The sequence below is a fragment of the Myotis nattereri genome (genome assembly GCF_964212035.1).
Source record: "Myotis nattereri genome assembly, chromosome: 10".
Lineage (NCBI taxonomy): Eukaryota > Metazoa > Chordata > Mammalia > Chiroptera > Vespertilionidae > Myotis > Myotis nattereri.
Window position 1 is genome coordinate 60,845,404 of NC_138085.1, and position 20,998 is coordinate 60,866,401.

Below are 20,998 nucleotides of genomic sequence, written 5' to 3' on the forward strand. Positions count from 1 at the left end.
TGTAAACGTGGGTCAGTTAACCTCCCTGAGCTCCACCTTAGAACAGGAATGATGATACCTATTTTACAGGCTTAATGGAGTGTCACATACGAGGAGCCTGACACACAGTAGGCGCCTAATTCATTTCATTTCATGATCCTTTTCAATAATTCATGTAAAAGCTTTGGAGGGATGAAGAGGCTGGTGATTGTAACTCAAGTGAGGTTTGGCAATGAAGCTTCACCTTCTTTCCCTGCCACTCAGCGTCAGTTAAGTGAACATTTATATTGTAGGATTTAAGTAACTGGAGGGAATCCAAGAACTTCTGCCCTGTAGGTTGCCAGTGTCTTTCCCGTGTATAAATGTGTGCTCTAGCCAAGGCATAGCCTGTGACCCACAGAGACAGGGGCTTGGTCTGTCTTGTCCTCTGCTCTCTCTTTAGCACCTGAAATGCATGCAATTAATACTGGTTGAATTAATTTTAATTAACTAACTAAAAATTAGGTTTCCAAGCTATTTGCTGAGTCCTTGCCCAATGTGAGGCACACAGAGGTCCATTTGTGACTCATCTTGTAAACAGAAGTGCTGGCATCAATACTTCAGCTGGCATTGGTATTGCAGGAGGGGCCTGGGTGGAGGCGGAGGGCCCGGCATTCCCAAGGTCCCAACCATCCCCAACCCAGGCTGCGCAGTCCATATGCAGCTTCACTGATCAATGCCTGGAATCAGGGATTCTGTTAAAATAATGGCGAGCAGGGGTGTCCTTTAAAATGGACATGAAATTAACCAAATTTGGAAGAATCTTAAGCTTGAGATCATGATCCAGACTGTGCATACTGTGGGGATGAGACGCTTGGGTGAGGGGCACAGGAAATGGGTCGCCAAGCGTTGCCATATGCTGCAGGTGACAACTTGTTTACTGAGGAGGGGTCAAGGCGGGGTGCTTGTGTTGGGCGAGCAGTGAGTGTAGCAGAGAGGGATGCTCACCTTTAGATGTTGTACTTTTATTCATTATGATTTGGAAGAAGCTTAGCATCCATAATAACTCAGTATATCCCTTCTCTCCCCTATTCTCATGTCGTTGCCATCACCAGCTACAAATTTTATGGAGTAATTATTATCTGTGGGCACTTGGAGAATTCGTAATTACACTAAAAGGGCAGCGCCAAAGAAAAGGAATACATTCCATACTATTTCAAGATAAATTTGAGAAATGGATGAACCAAATGATGTTATGTTCTAACTCATCCTTTGTTCTCTCCGGGTACAGCTAAATCCCAGCATCAGTACGGAGAGGCATGCTGAGGTAGGGGGCTCTGTAGTTTAAGGGCCACGGAGAACCTCAGAGACATCTACCCAGGAATCTGAGAAAATGTTCAGACTTACAACATTCGCTTGTACCTCAAGTCTTCATCTCTTTTCAGATACCTGTTTAATCAATCTCAAATCAACATCTAGCTATCCAGGTCAAGGAAGAGAGCTCTAGACAGCAGTCACCAGCCGCCACTGGTGGTCCGAGAGGTTGGCGACCGCGGCTCTAGAAGATACAGCCAATCCACTGCGTACATTTTAGGAAGACAGTGAATAAAATAATCTCACAACTGGTTGATATGTTTCTATGATATAGAGATTCAGAACCCATCTTTCCATTGCCTCACATATTTAAAAATCAGAAATAACAGGAGATAAAAAGAAAATATCAGGAAATGCTCTATTTTTAAAAAAGGTAAGAATCAGAATGTTAGAAGATTAAGAGGCTAGGAAGTAAGGCTCAGGTAGATTCATTAAATTCAGATGCCAACAACAACAGAAATAATTTTTTAAAAGATGAGAATAATATACAGGCCAATACTCAGATGTGATGCGCGACTGCCAGGTCGATTTTCAATTACATTTCACTGATGTATTCATTTGTTTCTTAATGTGCTCATCTTGCCCATTAAGAATAATTAGCAGCTTTGCTTAGAGATTTTCTGGCTTCTGGCAATGTTTCTCCCCCTTTTTTTGGTTGACATCCACTTTTACTTTTTAGAAAGTAATTTTTGAATAATATCCTACAACTGCTATATAATTTAGGCTTCCTAAAATTTTAAAGGAAAGACGTAAACAGTAATTTTTAAATGAGTCTGTTTCGACCCATATGCATCAACAGCATGTGATTCAGTGAATTAGTTATTCTAACAGAAAATGGGCACACACATAGAAAAAAAATTTTTTCATTCATATTAACCTCACTCAGCAAAACTGCGCAGGATGAATGCCAGTTGTAAGCTCTATTAGCAAGTCAGGATATCATTAGTATTAAGAGCAGGAAAAACACATTGCCAATTTTTTAAGGCTTGATGCATGCTTGTTTTTTTTAATTTTAAAAAAAATTAGATCTAGTTACAACAGAAAAATGCACACAAACATAGAACAACGGCATGACAAAAACCGCACTGCACTAGGAAAGTCCTGAGAGACGAAATAAAGCACTGCCGTTTGGGTCTGCATCCTGAAAGGACCTACTTTATCTACATTGTAGAGTTCTTCCCCTCCTGCCCTCTGGCACCCCGCTATATTAAACCCATTGTAAACCCCGGCACAAAAAAGCACTCTCAGGGCTGAGCTTCTGAGGACCAAATGTTAAAAATCCATTTTCTTGGGAGGGGGCTGTACCAATCATTTCTTTGAAAGGCCGGCAGAGTGAATACAGAATCTGAGATTTCCTCTCTGATTTCAAGAGCTGGCCTGGCATCTTTGCTGTTTAAAGCCAAGGTGCGTTAATTAGTGACATTAGCATTGCTTCCTTTCTTTGGAAGCTCTGTAGTTTAGCTCGATAATAATTTGTGTCATTAAATTTACATGCGGACTACAGATGTTTCCCAGAGTTTGTTAAAAGTTCTAATTGGTTCCTGAGGCTGTTAAATGAGACACCTGCTGACTTAAGGAAAACCTCAGGTTGCTGGGCCCAAGCTGAAATTTCTGTGGCTAAAATGACCTTCTCTTGCCCAAGAGTCCTGCCCCCTTTTTCGCCCCTGGAAGAGCAGATCCGCTGGGGCTGAGCCGGCATACCTGACTCCCTCCCGCTCTCCGTGTTCCCTGACATGCGGGGGAGGAGCACAGGGAAATGATACCGTGCACGAAATAACTCAGAATAAAAGCAGAGTGAATGAACAACATGGGCTCATCTTCAGGAATATTTTGAGAAACTTGCGACAGCCTGAAGATCATGATTAAAATCCTGCATTTTAAAAAAGGAAGCACCTTTTGAGATCTCTTTCCCTTGTGTGAAAGGCCAAGCCTGTGATTGGCTGTTTTTCCTTCCTGAATTTTTTTTAAGTCTGTCAGGCAATTAGCTGGGTGGGGCTCTGTAGAGCACACAAGTGCGGCTGCACAATATCAGCTACTGTGCTTCTGGTACCTCCTTCCTCCCCTCGGAGCAGCCTGATGGAGCTGCTGCAAATGTTATTTGCAAAAAAAAAAAAATTTACAGAGCGGAGGTAGCAAAAGAAAATAATTTTTAAAAAGGCTTTATGTAAGATGCCACAAAAAAAAAAAATCAGACCTGCTTTGACATTTTAGGAGTCTCAAATTCAAATAAGGAGATTACCTTCTTCAGAATGTAAATGTAAGGCACACCAAAAAACCCAGAGCAAACATATCTTCCACTTTTCCTCTCAATTTCTAACGGCTGTTAACTGCCCCTGAACAAATCAGCGCGATTGCTAAAGTAGCCACAAATTATGCTTGCTTTCTTAGTTAAAGTACAGTTCAATTTTCATGAACTCTGTGTACATATTAGTAAAGCATAATCTAATATAATGGGGTTTGAACTGTAATAGCATGGCAGAAAAAAAGAGATAGCTCTCATAATCCTAAATAAAAGGAAATAATGAAAACCTGCTAGCTGTTTTCAGTGGGGAGATAGAAGTAACTCCTCAGGAATTAGAGTAGGCATAATATTACATGGCACGGATGTACACTACCAAACACAAGAAAGGTAATGATGAACATGAAGTTGGAAGCTAATTTTTGTAAGCAATATCCAATGTAATAAATATTACGTAATTTATTTTGTGCTGGCAAATTTCACTGGAAATAAAAAACAAGAATGCCTGAAAATTATTTGGAAACAAAATGTTCTTCCTGCCTCGAGTAGTGCACAAATCATAGGCTCCTTTCAGGAGAAGTGACCATTAAAATCGATCAAAATAAACAACACTTCATCTTGCCCAATGAACTCCATGTATTTCTTTCTACTTTTTCTTAATTACTTATCATATGTATGGGGGAAACTCTGTTTTAATACCCCATGCTGACTTTCTTTATATCAAGCGTTACTCAGCCTGGGGTGGGAGGGGATGGGGAGAGGGGAGGAACGAACGCCACAAACCCATTTTCTATCTGAATAAGGATACTTCTGATGGCCTTTTCATTCCCATCAGTTAACAGAACTTCTTTGACATCTGCAGAAATAGCAACCTGGAAAAAAAAAAGGGGGGGGGTGGGGGGAGCACAGCAAACAATGAGCAAATATGCTTGTCTGTGTGGAAGTGAAGACAGGAGTGACAAGCCTTCAGTATCATGCTTCCTCACCTATTTCTCTGTAACAATCTTCAATCTTTTTTCATTTTATGTCTGCATTATTTTAATCATTCAATCAAATCAGTCAATACTTTTATCATTCCATTTGCGGGAGCCTCTATCTTGCTATCATTCTGTTCGGTAATTGCATTGTGACAGCGGATGATGGTATTCTGAGAGGCTTTCATTTGTGGGCTTCTGTTTATCTAGTAGAGCCATCATACAAGGCTGTCACTCTGCCTTTCAGCTTGCTTCTGTCTGACTGCCTGATGCCCTTCATATAACTTTGCATTGCAGGCAGATGGCTTTGTGAGGGTAATTTTTTTGTGAGCTTTGACATGCTCGCACATTGGGCTGTAACCTCGACACATTGTGTGAGAGCGACAGGTTTGTCAAATGCCAATCAGTGTAACAATATGCTTTTATTTGTAGAGACATAAAAACTTGTCTAATGCACTGTGCTGCTACATAGTATCTCCTGAATACATGACTCAGAACCCAGAGAATGGGGAACGACGTTCCTGAATGGCCAATCGAATTCAAAAGAATCTAATTACTGAGCGCTCTGGATCATGTTTGTTGGTGTAATAATGCAGGCAAAACATTAGCAGCTATATCATGGTGCTCCAACTGTGATTCGCCGGGCTATTCCTGAATCTTAGCAAATGGGACTATAATCTGAAAGAAAAAAAAAAAATGCTTTCGCTATGGCAAAGAAAGACTGTGAGAGGCCTGGAATGTCACGACAAGCGATATCGACTCACTGAGGTAAAATGTTTCTGCTCATCGAGGCAGCCATAAAAATCAATATGATCCGAAAGTAAGTCAATCTAGAAGGTCTCTCAAGACCCGGCAGCTTGACCGCAGCTGATGCTGTTGACGGTTCTCTGACCCAGCAGTTGGAGGCCCTGGAACATTTTTCCTTTTGTTCCTCCCTCTGAATGAGATTGGAATTGAGAAAAGACCTACCATGAGCCCAGCCAAGCATGTCATGCCACCCCCTAGCTCACACACAGCAAGGTCCCTGAAAGAGAGAAAAGAAATGGTAGAACCCATACAAATTAGATGAAAATGGTCAGAGAGAGATATATGTTACAAGAACAAATTGCCATCTGCAGTAAGAACGGCGCTACCAGGAAGTTGTGGAGACATGACTGGGCTACCTCATGTCGTTTTGCGTTTTAAAAATAATTATGAAATAGAAAAGTCACAAAGCAGGCAAACCAGTGGGGGTTCCCTCATTAGTGTTCACTGCAACATTACCACCGCTGAGCTGAAAAATCTGAGAAGGTTCCCTTTTTTTCCCTTGTCAATGGCGCTGTCTTTTAGAACTAAACTAGCTAGAGTAGCGAAAGATAATTGTTAGGAAAGGATAACATTGTTAATCCACATTCAGTCCTTCAAAAACAGTTAGACAAGTAAATGAAGAATATATATGAGTGTGTGTATACCTATATTATCGTCACACACACACACCACACACACAAAATAAATGCGATCTTGAATTAAAAAAAAAAATAATCATCTAAAACAAACCGAAACATTTGGGAAAGCTGAACCGCCCCCATCAAGAACAATTACACAAAGAGCATTTAGCAATTAACACTTAAATCACAACTGACCCCAACACAACACAGTGAATAAACAATGCAGGGACATAATATGGCTAAGCCAGCAAACCCAGCTAAAGTAATGACTGGGCTCTGACTTCGCCGCTCCAAGTAGAGCGGCTCCAAGTTAAAGCTGACAGGCTAGCGTGGCACTCTGCACTTACCTTCCTCTTTGTGCCTAAATATCAGCGCTCCACGGGTGACATCCTCGCCCTGGCCCCCTGCCCGCTGATTGGAGCTCCAGTCAAGCTTAAGCACAGCGAGATGAGCAAATGCCAGGCGTCCAGGGCAGCTCTGCAGCCCAAATTCAATACAGCCCTGCTCTTATTCTACATGTTTAGATTCTTAGGATTGTTTCTTCATCCCAGTTTGGGAAGTTTATTACCTCACCCGAAGGGGGGGGGGGGGGGGAAGCAGCACTAAAAGGGAGGGAGAGGTGGAAAGAGAGGGAAGGGGAGGAGAAAAGGCCAAACAAGAACATTCATAGTCCAAAATACACTTAATGGGTATTCAGTTGTTCAAAGCAATTACAGACTAGTTGGTAAATATGGGCCCATTGAACTTCAAAAAATATACATTATTGACCCAGTCTTGTAAGTACATATTGCTAAAACACACACCCCATGATCTCTAACGGCTTGTCTGGAATCATAATGGGCTATTCAGGAAGCTTCTAGTGGATGACTTTTATAAAATGAGATTTAAAATGAAAAACCTTTATTTTCTGGGTCTACCAAACATCTTGATAATTTTCAAATAAAAGAAGGTGTTTTTTTTCTTTTTCCTAAACCTCATGCATGGGTTTGATCTATAATGCACACTGACAGTTGAAAACATTTATTTCTGTAGCATGAATCTGTAATTACTATTTATTACTATATTTTATAAATACACGTTGTTAAGTGTACAAAACACCTTTACAAACCGGGGGTGGGATGGCACCTTTAAATAATAGCTGTGGGATATCTATTTATAAAAAATTCTGTAGTGACTTCTCTGGCAGAAGTTTAAAAAAAGTCTTTATTGTTTTTGTGGGGTTTTTGTGGTTTTTTTTGACCTTTACAATCAGTAAGGATTGATTGGAGCTTCACTTTTGTTTCCCCAAAATCAAAGTGAAATAAAAAGCCTTGAGTGAAAATCAAAAGCTTTTGACATATAGCAAAAAGCTTGCTGTGCAATATTAGTACCCAAAGGCAATTCAGATTTTTTTAGAAGCAACATGTTTTCACCATGAACTTTTTTCTCTTTCTTCCTGTTTTCTTTCTTTTTTCTTTCTTTCTTTCTTTCTTTCTTTCTTTCTTTCTTTCTTTCTTTCTTTCTTTCTTTCTTTCTTTCTTCTTCCTTCCTTCCTTCCTTCCTTCCTTCCTTCCTTCCTTCCTTCCTTCCTTCCTTTCTTTCTTCCTTCCTCTCTCTCTCTCTCTCTCTCTCTCCTTTTCTTATCTTTTAAACAATTTAATTTGAAGAGTGTAACCATAACAATCTTTAACATGCAGATACAATACCCATAATGGGCTGGGGGAAAGAAGTATTTTTCAGTGCAGCTTTGTACCTGAATATCTCACTGTGCTTGAGGCAGTAGTAAGCCAAAACCTCTTCAGCCGGCCAGATGCCTGAAAAACACAAGGGGATAGGCCTTTTTGTATTATAGAAGTCTCTTCTAGAATCATTCTTTGCAGTCATTCTTTAGGAAATGGCATTTAAAAATTATATTCAGAATAAGCCATTTTGACTTTAAACAAATGTAACATAATTATTAGTAGTATTATATCACATGAGTTTCTTTTGTTGTTGATTTCATGATGGTAATATTTATAACTCAGGAAAATAGTACAATATTCTAAATAGATTTTACTAGATTTCAATCACAACAAAACAGCTAAAACAATAACCAAATTTCAAATATCAAAAGTTAAATTTTAATGGGATTTCAGCCAATTCATATGCATCAGTTAAAGACCTACTGTATATGCATCTTATGTTAGGCAAAAATAAATGGAAAATCATTTACAGGAGCAAATAAAACCACTGAGGTCATTATACTTTTTTGTTTGATTCCATACTAATTTTTTAAATATGCACAGTTTTTCCCTTTCTCCAATTAATAAAAATCAAACTGGAGCATACAATTAAGAAATTTAAAATTTTCCAACTTTGGTACACCATTAAATTTAACAATAACTCTTCCCACTAAATTCCATGAATGGGCATTTTCTAAAATCATCATCTGTAAATCTTTTACTAGTATTTAAAAGACTTAAGTAGTCTTCATGAATGTATATGAATTGCTTAAAGAGGAGACAAACCTGTTAGGAAATTATAGTTCCTGGTAGTTATCACAGTTAAGTTTTCTCTTTATACTTTTATATTTCCCAAAATGTTTACAATAAATATGTATGACTGCAAAAATCAGAATAAACAATAGCCTTATAACAATTATGCTTTCCCCAAATGGCCAGACTCAAAGATCAGGCAGGGCACCAGGCATCCTGCATGACTGTGCAATCCTGGGAAAGAGTAGTGGATGTTCTCTGTTCTCTTCTAATAGGTCTTGATGCAAAAGTGAAACATCTGCCCTGACCGGTTTGTCTCAGTGGATAGAGCATCAGCCTGCGGACTGAAAGGTCCCAGGTTTGATTCCGGTCAAGGGCATGTACCTTGGTTGCAGGCACATCCCTAGTAGGGGTGTGCAGGAGGCAGCTGATCGATGTTTCTAACTCTCTATCCCTCTCCCTTCTTCTCTGTAAAGAATCAATAAAATATATTTTAAAAAAACAAACAAAAAAACTGAAACACCTAACAACACTTAATTTTTTTCTCCCAGATGCATCTCTAGCTTTGAGGAGTAAGAAATCTGGCATTTCAGAGAAAAGGATGTAAAAAAATTGGTAAGTAAAATCTTAAAAGAATCAATGGGTAAATCTATGAACAGCAAAGAGACAGCCCCATAGAGCATTTGCTGCAGCAAAGTCTCAACCCTGGTTGGGTAGCTCAGTTGGTTCGAGCATCATCCTGATATACCAAGGTTGCAGGTTCGATCCTGGTCAGGGCATATATAAGAATCAATCAATGAATGCATGAATAAGTGGAGCAACAAATAGATGTTTCTCTCTTTCACATACTCTCTCTCTAAAATCAATCAAGAAAAATCTTTTTAAAAATGAAACCAACAATCAAATCAGCGATTGGGAATATAAGGAAGCAAAACAACACGCAATCAGAATAGCAAAAAGAAAAAAGAATCACCTCCCTCAAAATGAAAATAGTGTAAGGAGCCTCCAGGACAACTTCAAGGGTACCAACATTCACATCATGCGGGTGCAAGAAGGAGAAGAGAGAGAGCAAGAAATTGAAAAACTGTTTGAAAAAGTAATGACAGAAAACTTCCCTAACTTGGTGAAGGAAATAGACATACAAGTCCAGGAAACGCAGAATCCCAAACAAGATGAACCCAAAGAGGCCCACACCAACACACATCATAATTAAAACAAAAAAAAGATGAAAGAAAAAGAGAGAATCTTAAAAGAAGCAAGATAAGAGCAGTTGGGTTATCTACAAGGGAGTGCCCATAGGACTGTCAGCTGATTTCTCAACAGAAACTTTGCAGGCCAGAAGGGAGTGACATGAAATATTCAAAGTGATGAAAAGTAAGGACCTGCAACCAAGATTACTCTACCCAGCAAAGCTATCAGAAGGAGGGCCTCTCTCAAATCTGAGACTCAACTGGAGAGGCCAACACCCCCTTAGCGAAGCTGTAGGTTCTTCTGGGAAAAGAAATGCGCTGATGGACGTTACAAAAAGGAAAAGCTGGAATGGGTAAGTGAGCCTTTTGGACTGTTTTTAGTGTTTACATTCTGTCTCCTTTTCCTTAAACATTTCTGCATTGTCATTGATATTTCATCCCAGGAACTACAGAATGCTCCATAAATTTTTATGAGGCATCTACTATGTCTCTGTGGATCACAGCATGGTCACTAGAGCTTCAGTCTATTAGGGAGGAGACATTAACTAAATAATTACACAAATGACATGCCTAATTATAATTGTAATAAATGCCATGTGGGAAAAATTGATGGTCCTTCTGAGAACATTTCATAGGGGACTTGACCTGGTCAGAGGGGAAGTTGGGAGGGGTCCATCGGAGAATACTTACCTGTAGAAATGGAATGTAAGCTGGGACCCAGAGGATGAAGAGGCAAGTAGAAGAGAAAAAGGGGGACAGGGATAGAGGAGATGGCCCATAGAAGGGGCGGCCTCATGAATTAAAACTTTGAAGAGCTTGATTCTTAGGAATAGAAATAGGGTCAGTGGAGCAGTACAATAAATGAGAAAGGGAGAGCGTCGTGTAAGATGAGACCGGAGGGGTGGTTAGGGGCCAGATCCCACAAGCTCAGATCATGTTAAGAATTTTAAATTGCATCATAAAACAAATAATAAAATTTAAGCAGCAGAGTGGTATGATTAGATTTGCATTTTAGAAGGTAAGTCTGGCTACTCTAAAGAAAATAGATTGAAAAGGAGTGAGAGAAGGCAGGGGAAATTAGGTAGGCGGCCACTACAATTACATAGGTGAGTGTTGATGGTGGCTTGGGTGATAGAGGACAGGAAGAAAAGTGAAAAAATATGAGCTATCTTTAGAAGGTACACTGGCAAGACTTTATAGTGAATTAGAGGAAGAGGGTGGTAAGAGAGAGGGAGGTGTCAAGTATGGCGTAGGTTTATGGCATTAATAAGTGGGTGGATGATGCACGACAGTAGCATATAGATTTTATATGAACCGGGGAGACTGAATTCATGGTGCAAAAACACTCACTAGGGGGTCTAGGCTCTGATTCTGGCTCTGCCACTAACAATCTGTGTGATGTTGGGGGGAAATGAGCCTTTCTGAGCTTCTGTACCCTCATCTGCAAAATACTAGGCTTGGGTTAGATTATATCTAGGAGGACTTTAGGCTATAAAAAGCTATAACAGAAAACCATGCTTTGGAGTTAGACAGAGTTCAGCTTGAATACCGGCTCTTAGGGTTACATCACCTTGGACAAACTTAAATGTAAGCCTCCTTCATTCATTCATCCATCCCTTCAGCATACAGTTATTGGCAGCCAGGCCTGCTCTAGAAGCTGGGATACAGCAGTGAATAAAACAAAGGCCTTACCCAAATAACTTCAACAGGGGCAACAGACAGTAAAGTAGGTAATTTCAGAGAGTGATTAATGTTGTGAAGGAAATAAAACATTAATGAAATTGAGAATAACTAGGGGTGGTGCTACTTTAGCCATCATTGTTGGGTAATGCCACAGTTCTCTCATTTGTTAAGTACAAGCAAGAAAAGTACTAATTATAGTGTTGTTGGGAGAATCAAATGAGCTAATGCATGTAAGGAACTTAGAACAATGCCTGGCACATAATAAAGTTTTTTTAAATAATGATAGCTATTGATGCTTCTGCTATTGCCATTGTTACTATTTGGACATATTTTTATGCAGGGAATTTTATTAACCATGATTATACTTTTATGATATTTTCTTCACCTCTAGATTGCAAAGCACACTAGGTTGCAAAAACAAGGGTACAAATGAATTGTTTTGCAATTTTATTTCTTCTCTTATTCCTGGAGAAACCAACTGAACTGATAGGACAGAGAATGAGCATGAGGAGGGAGGAAAAATAAAGGAGCAAAAAATTAACCAAATATTTCAATAATAAATTCTTCTACGATTGCAAAACGGGTTAGTTTAATAGGTATGGTTTGATTAAACTTGTCAATATATGGTGGTGGGAAAATTGAATAGTTACATGTAAAAAAATAAAACTAGATCACCAACTTATACCATACACAAGAATAAACTCAAAATGGATAAAAGACTTAAATGTAAGTCAAGAAATCATAAAAATCCTAGAAGAAAATTTAGGCTGTAAAATCTCAGACATCTCACTTAGCAGTATTTTCACCAGTACATCTCCTAGGGCAAGAGAAACAAAGGAAAATATAAACAAATGGGACTACATCAAACTAAAAAGCTTTTGCACAGCAAAAGAAACCACCATCAAAATGAAAAGGGAACCCACTATATTCCCTATATTAGACAATGGACTAATTTCCAAAATATATAAAGTTCTTATAGAACTCAACATCAGGAAGACAAACAATCCAATTAAAAAGTGGGCAAAGGGAGAACCAAGATGGCGGCATAGGTTAACACCGGAGTTTGCTGCTTTGAACAACTACTTCAAAAGTGAAACTAAAAGACGGAAAGGACATCACCCAGAACCACAGGAACGCTGGCTGAGTGGAAGTCCTACAACTAGGAGGAAAGAGAAACGCATACGGACACTCAGAGGAGGCGCAGTGCTGAAGTCAAATTCTGAGGTGCGGAGTGCGCGGAGCGGGCTGGCGGCGGAGGGCGCGGTTGGCGTTTTCAATCGGGAGGGAGTCGCAGACTCTGAGCTCCAGATCCGGGCGAGTCTTTAGGGACCCAGACTCAAACGGGAGAAGCGGGACTGCCTGGCTTCGGTCAGAGCCAGTGCAGCTTTCTCTCCGAGCTTTGCAGCGGGTGCTGGGACTCAGAGAGGCAGAGCCCCTGGGGACAGGACTGAGAGCTGCCATAACTGCTCTCTCCGGCCCACCCTGTTGATCCTGTGCGACCCGTCCCGCCCAAGCCCTGCACAGAGGCATTTGCCGGATAGCCTCAGGCAAATACCAGATTAGCACCTCCCTAGAGGACAGAAGTTCTCTCACTGCTGACACAGCTGATTCTCATAGCCACTTGGCCTGGAGGTCAAACCCTCCCTGGAATTAGCTACAACAATCAAGATTTAACTATAAGACCACAAACAAAGACCACTAGGGGGTGCACCAAGGAAGCATAACAAAATGTGGAGACAAAGAAACAGGACAAAATTGTCAATGGAAGATCTAGAGTTCAGAACCACACTTTTAAGGTCTCTCAAGAACTGTTTAGAAGCCACCGATAAACTTAATGACATCTACAAGAAAACTAATGAGACCCTCGATGTTATATTGGGGAACCAACTAGAAATTAAGCATACATGGACTGAAATAACGAATATTATACAGACTCCCAACAGCAGACCAGAGGAGCGCAAGAATCAAGTCAATGATTTGAAATGCAAGGAAGCAAAAAACACCCAACCGGAAAAGCAAAATGAAAAAAGAATCCAAAAATGCGAGGATAGTGTAAGGAGCCTCTGGGACAGCTTCAGGCGTACCAACATCAGAATTATAGGGGTGCCAGAAGATGAGAGAGAGCAAGATATTGAAAACCTATTTGAAGAAATAATGACAGAAAACTTCCCTCACCTGGTGAAAGAAATGGACTTACAGGTCCAAGAAGCGCGGAGAACCCCAAACAAAAGGAATCCAAAGAGGACCACACCAAGACACATCATCATTAAAATGCCAAGAGCAAAAGATAAAGAGAGAATCTTAAAAACAGCAAGAGAAAGAAACTCAGTTACCTACAAGGGAATACCCATACGACTGTCAGCTGATTTCTCAACAGAAACTTTGCAGGCCAGAAGGGAGTGGCAAGAAATATTCAAAGTGATGAATACCAAGAACCTACAACCAAGATTACTTTATCCAGCAAAGCTATCATTCAGAATTGAAGGTCAGATAAAGAGCTTCACAGATAAGGAAAAGCTAAAGGAGTTCATCACCACCAAACCAGGATTATATGAAATGCTGAAAGGTATCCTTTAAGAAGAGGAAGAGGAAGAAAAAGGTAAAGATACAAATTATGAACAACAAATATGCATCTATCAACAAGTGAATCTAAGAATCAAGTGAATAAATAATCCGATGAACAGAATAAACTGGTGATTATAATAGAATCAGGGACATAGAAAGGGAATGGACTGACTATTCTTGGGGGGGGGGGGAAGGGGTGTGGGAGATGCGGGAAGAGACTGGACAAAAATCGTGCACCTATGGATGAGGACAGTGGGTGGGGAGTGAGGGCGGAGGGTGGGGCGGGAACTGGGAGGAGGGGAGTTATGGGGGAAAAAAGAGGAACAAATGTAATAATCTGAACAATAAAGATTTAATTAAAAAAAAAATAAAAAAATAAAAAGTGGGCAAAGGACTTGAATAGATACTTCTCCAAAGAGGACATACTAGCACAGATGGCCAATAGAGATATGAAAAAATGCTCAATGTTACTAATCATCAGAGAGATGCAAATTAAAACTACAATGAGGTATCACCTCACATCTGTCAGAATAGCTACCATCCATAAATTAACAAACAGCAAATGCTGGTGAGGATGTGGGGAAAAGAGAACTCCAGTGCACTGCTGGTGGGAATGCAGACTGGTGCAGCCATGTGGAAAACAGAATGGCGTTTCCTAAAAAAATTAAAAATGGAACTGCCGTGTGACCCAGCAATCCCACTTCTGGAAATATAGCTTAAGAAACCTGAAACACCAATCAGAAAGAATACATACACCCCCTATATTCATAGCAGTATTATGTACAATAGCTAAGATCTGGAAACAGCCCAAGTGTCCATCAATAGATGAGTAGATAAAAGAAAACAACAAACACCTGTGGTACATTTACATCCTGGAATATTATGCAGCTGTAAAAAAAAAAAAAAAAAAAAAGGAATTCTTACCCTTTGCTACAGCATGCATGAATCTGGAGATTACTGTGCTAAGCAAAATAAGCCCATCAGAGAAAGACAAATATCACATGATCTCACTTATATGTGGAATCGAATGAACAAAATAAACTGACAAACAAAATAGGTCCAGAGGCATAGACGGCTGGAACAGACTGACAGATCTCAGAGGGGAGGGTGGTGGAGGAGATGGGAAGAGATTAACCAAAGAAAATATATGCAATATACATAGCCCATGGTCACAGACAATAGGGTGGGGAAGGCCTGGTGTGGGGCAGGATGTGGGGTGAAGGAGGGTAGATGGGGGAAGGAGGGGACATCTATAATACTGTCAATAATAAATAAATAAATTTTAAAAAAGAAAGGGAGTTTGGGTAAGTAAAAATACATTAAAATTTCAAACTCAATTTTTAATTCAGGTACCTATTTGTGTGATGAGTATGAGGGAAGGGAAAGATGAAAGGAGTCCCAGCTCCATCCTGGACACTCAGGCAGGAGGGGAACATGGTCTTCAGAGAGCGTTCCCCCGAGGCCCAGCCATGGGCCTGAGGGTCACCTTTAGAGCAGGTGCTGGGGAAGCTATTAAAGGACAGATGAGAAACAGAGGCAGAACAAGGAAGATGCTGGAGCCACAGCGAGAAGAGAAAAAGGAATACACTGCAGCCACAGCCACAGCCATAGCCACAGCCACAGCCACAGCCACAGCCACAGCCACAGCCACAGCCACAGCCACAGCTTCAGCAGCTCACACACTGAAGCCGTGGGCTTGGGAGACACTTCTGAGGCTTCTCAGCTTTATGACCCTATTGGCCAGTCACTACACTCTCCTTACATCATCTCCTTAACTGGAAATAATAATACTCTACTCCCTAAGTATAGGTGTGAGGTTTAGGTGAATTAGAAGAGTACCTAGTAAGCACAGGTAAGGTTTATTGTTATGATTCTTATTCTTAGCATGACTTAGTGAACGCTTACTCCGTGGCAAACACTGGCTGTGCACTTTAGGTGGAATATCTCCTTTAATCTTTAAAATAAACATGTACGGTAAGTACTGCTTTATGGCCAGCCAGGGGGCACAAGGAGGTGCAGGGAAGCACAGAGAGCTTAAGTGACATAGCCAGGATTTAAGCCCACACACTCATCTCTAGAGCCCCGTTTCTTCACACTGTCCCAACCCTGGTGGCTGGTCCTGGAATCAAGAGAACGAATTTCTAGTTCTCGTGACTATGTCGATAATTCATTTTGGGACTTGTGACAAGTCATATTTGGGCTCTAGTTTCAAGAATAAAAGGGAAGAGTAGAATTGATTTCTGAGGCCTCTTTCAGCTCTCAATCTAATGGCTACAGATTATTATGTGTGTGCATTTCCAAACAAGAGCTACACAACTATCAGTGGGCTGTAGCCCAGGACATTTTAAAGGAATCAGATTGGTTAAAATATTTTATTGGTACTATAATCTCAAATTTACACACCTACCAGGAAATATTTTAGTTAGGATTCAAAACAATCTTAAAAGTCAAGTCTTCATGTCTATTGGAATTGAATGAGAACTGCCTTTGTTCAATAAATCTCACAGCTTCAGAAAAGAACTACTCTACCTCTATATATTCTAGTCGTGATAGCTTTTTATTTAGTTAATCTAGCATGTAATAACAGACAACTTTCTCAGGTACAATTTTCCCTCTCTAACACTGAGCACAATTCTCAGCTATAAGCTGTATTTTTTCCACAAATACGTTTTCTCCTCCTCAGGGTGACAAACTACCTTTTGGGCAGAGGTATTTGCCCAGAGTCTCCAAGCACAGGTAGCAGAACACCTCCCAGTGCGAGCGCCCTGGGCCTAGGTGAGAAGATGCTCCATCCACACTGGTCAGTGAGGATGTCTAAAGTGAGACCCAGAAAACCAGACCAGAGAGCTCCTAGCACAAAGGGAAACATGGGCTGGTTTTCCCCAGAAACAGCACAGTCTTCAGCAGTAGAAAAATGCAGAAGGAGAAGGAGGAGGAGGAGGAGGAGGAGGAGGAGGAGGAGAAGAGGAGAAAGAGGAGGAAGAGGAGGAGGGGGAGAAGGAAGAGAAAGAGGAAGAAGAGGAAGAGGAGGAGGGGGAGGGGAGGAGAAAGAGGAGAAGGAAGATTTTCATTGCTATGTTTACTCCAAGTAACCCTCTCCCCCCAAACCTTGCTGTGCTCAGTGTCCTCAGAGGGGGCAATCAGCCATCATTTTGGTGGGATCACCCTATTTCCTTTTAAAACAGGACTGTGATCCGAGTCACGGCACCAAAAAAACCCAAACAGGACTGTGTTGTGTCCTGAAGGTCATGTACGAGCAGCGAGGTGTCACATGGAGTGCTGCAAAGAAGAAAGTAGGAGGAAGAATTGTAATTGTTCCTTGCCTTAGGTAGTGAGCCAGTTAGCCAACACCACACGCACCTATTCCACGGCACACCAAAGAAGGGTTAGGAGAGAGGCTCCCTCCGCCTGAGTTACCTATGTCTCACGAATTTCCTTCCCAAGGCAGCTTCCTGCCTCGGAGTCCAGCTTGATCTCACGTCCAGGTGAGCACTGTGACTGAATTCCACACCAGTGGAAAGCCCGGGATCCATGTGGAGGAGTGCACGCTCTGCACAGGTATGAAAGCCTCCCGGAGAGAAAATGGTATTCAGGAGGCACATGTTACATGTGCCAAAGCAATGCGGCACATTTAATAAACGGCGCTGGGAGTAGGCTTCTTACACACAGAACTTATTTATCGGGGTTGTTTGGAAGATGCACGTCCCAGCATTTCAAAACTGCCTCCATTCCAAGAGGTGCTGGCACCAGGAGGGGAGGTGAAGACGGGATTATCATCCCACTAATACTAATACTGCTGTGTCTCTGATTGAAAAGGAGAGGGAGAGACACCAGGGCTACGTGTGCACAGAGGAAAGGCACGTGAGGACACAGAGCGAAGAAGGCCTTCTGCACACCGAGGAGAGTGGCCACACCTGCCAACACCTTGATCTTGGACTTCCAGTCTCCAGCACTGTGAAACTCTGAGCTCCAAGTCTTGGGGGCTCATTATTAGAAAACTGCCTTCATTCCAAGTTCCTCCTCTTAGGCCCATGTGGGGAAGGGAGAAGGAGGAGGGCTGCCTTCTTTAAAAAAGAAAAAATAATAATATACACACACACACACACACACACACACACATATACATATATATACATACATACACACATATACATACAGTGGGGCCTTGACTTACGAGTTTAATTCGTTCCGACACTGAGCTCGTTAAGGAGCTTGTTAACTCAAATTACTCTGTCAACTCAATGCAAAAAAATCAGCCAAGAGACAGCTGGTATCTCAAAAAACTCGTTAGTCGGGACACTCGTAAGTCAAGGCCCCACTGTATATAATTGATTTCAGAAAGGCAGGAGAGGGAGAGAGAGATAGAAACATTAATGATGAGAGAGAATCACTGATTGGCTGCCTCCTGCATGCCCCACACTGGGGATTGAGCCCAAAACCCGGGCATGAGCCCTGACCGGGAATCAAACTGTGACCTCCTGGTTCATAGATGCTCAGCCACTGAGCCATGCCGGCCAGGCGGGCTGCCTTCTTATAGCAGGAATTGCCATTAGCAAGTCCCAAAGGTTTTTACTACTCAGCAAATTGACTTGTAAATAAGGCAACATGTCGTTGAGGCTCAGTCTCAACTTACTTGAAGCAAACCCCTCCCTGGTGTTTTATCTGAAAGTAGCTGGAAGGTATTCAGATTGCTTTAAAAAAAGAGAGAATGAGAATTGGCTGAGAATCTCCGCTGTGCAGAATGACCAGGGCTCTGTCCTTCCCGTGTCCCTGCGCATCGTTACTCACTGACATGAAGGAAACATGACAGTCTGGCTCTCCAGAAATGTCTGCGGCTGCCAGCCTTGGGCGTCCGACTGCGCGTAATGGGGAGATGCGGTGCGGCATCCGGGCTGTAAACACAGCGGCCTGGCTTTGCCGGGCCGTCTACAAATGGCTCCAACCAACTTGTATGATTGTCTTTAGCACCTCCTTGGATTTTTTAAAAAGACATTAATTTGATTTCATTTTCCTTCCCTGGTTTTTCAAATAGTCATTAAAAATTAAACAACACTGGGAAAAGCCTTTTGTGATTATAGCCTTCATTCTCCGGCAACAAACTGGATCTATAAATGTGCGTACCATTGTAGATGTAAATTACAAAATTTATATTCAACTATATTAAAACATCTATTCCAAAAATGATTACCAGTTGTGAAAAGCAGACAGGCTTATCACTTGCTGTCAGTTGTTCATGTCTAGTTAAGCAATAATGTGCTAAAACTGCTCTTTTGTTTTGTGTAAGAATTTTGGCAATAGAAGAAATGAACACTCCGTTAATAAAAACTCGGCTGCTCTCTGCTTTGATGGAGGAAGCAGCTGCCTGTTTTCATTTGCTGCAGAGCAGCAAAACCCATCAATATAATAAGCAGCTTAGATGTACCCATCCATAGCATCTGCAAGGATATGGGCTATTCGCTCAAAACCAATCCCGGTTTAATTTTAACAAAGATGTGTCTGACATAGTCGAAAATGCACCAGAATCGGTTTTGAAACAGAAACAGTTTCTTTCTTTTAAATACTTTTTACAGATTTGAAAGGTGAGTATGCCTCGCTGCCTGATAGCAATGACAAAAACCAGCCCAAACAGTGAGGCCCTCCCAAAGCAAGGGCAGTGGAGAGAGCAAATCAAGACGCAGTTATGTGGTTCCCTTCAAAATGGAAGCCATTCATTTGAGTGATTTCATTCATTTATTCATTCAAACCAATATTGACTGAATCATTACTACATACTGACTTGGGCTAGATACTGAGGCCTCACTTCCTACTCCCAGTGAGCTCGCTCTTCAGGGGAAAAGATGGCCACAAAACCGTAAGTAAAACAATGCATTAAGCACAGTGATATAGACACACATTTTCCTATTGTGTTCTTAGTTTTTAAAAAATTCAAATAGCCACAGAAGACAGTGGAAATTAACATAAAAATTAAAAATCAAATACTGTCTCCTCCATTACACAGTCACACACTTGATTAGACATACTTTAAGAAAAGACAATCTGATTTAAAAAAATTGAATTGTATTTAAACACATGTCAAAACTGTTTACTAGGGTAGCCAAGAATTGTCATACCTTGGAGAGGAAGTTTTAGGATTTTAAAAGTTTGTTTGGACAGCCTCTAATTTTAAAGTAACCATTAGATACTTCCACATGATCACGAATGCACCACACGGCAAGCCTAATAGGAAAACACAGACTTTAAAGCAACGTTCAGTGTGATGCAGTCGGCATTGTCTAGTAAACATGCCGCGAGAGTATTTTACTCTCAAAGTGACATTCCAAAAAGTCAGATAATTCTAAATCCTCCTTTTTCTGATTTAATATCTAGTAGGTGCGCACCCCAGTGTGGTCATCCAGAGGCCTGTCTGATGGCATACATGAATGTGGGCTTAAACATTTGCTTCTCAGGATATCACATTTCAAGAAGCATGTTTGCAGAAACATTGAGAAAAAGCACCCCAAAATGTAGAGCCAAGGGCTTTCTTTCTCTTTCTTTTTTTAAATATATTTTTATTGATTTCAGAGAGGAAGGGAGAGGGAAAGAGAAATATCAATGATGAGAAAGAGGGAGCGAGTCATTGATTGGCTGCCTCCTGCACGTGCCCACTAGGGATGGAGGCTGCAACCTAGTCACGTGCCCTGACCAGGAATCGAACCATGACCTCCTGGTTCATAAGTTGATGCTCAACCACTGAGCTACACCGGTTGGGCAGGGCTTTCTTATTTAAGCATGTTTACTGTAAAACACACGTATCTGGATTTTAATAATAAACTTTTTATTTTGGAATAATTTTAGATTTTCAGAAAGATAAAATGTTGCAAAGACAGCACAGAGAGTCACTGGATGGCCAGCTTATCTTACATTTGTCAAAGTTAAGACACTGACATTGGCACATAATGTTAACTAAGCTCATGGGCTTGTTTTTAATGGAAGGGCTCCTAATCAGGACGAGGGCAAATGAAGGCATCTGTCCGAAAGTCACAAGTTAAACCTAAAGGGCAGTACTAGCATCTATCATATCTTTCCTCCCCTAATTCTCTTCCTTCGTAAGATACTAATATTCTAAAGAAATTCCTATCAGATTTAAAAGTTAAAA

At 41.0% G+C, this 20,998-nt stretch overlaps 1 protein-coding gene across 1 annotated transcript in view; it reads right to left on the reverse strand.

Moving 5' to 3' along the window:
- The window catches only part of CAMKMT (calmodulin-lysine N-methyltransferase), a 281,601-nt gene that overhangs the window by 33,393 nt on the left and 227,210 nt on the right, over nucleotides 1–20,998 (reverse strand). Inside the window, 3 exon segments of the mRNA XM_081100572.1 lie at nucleotides 4,380–4,443; nucleotides 5,515–5,569; nucleotides 7,705–7,765. Of these exon segments, the coding sequence (XP_080956698.1) occupies nucleotides 4,380–4,443; nucleotides 5,515–5,569; nucleotides 7,705–7,765 (180 nt within the window).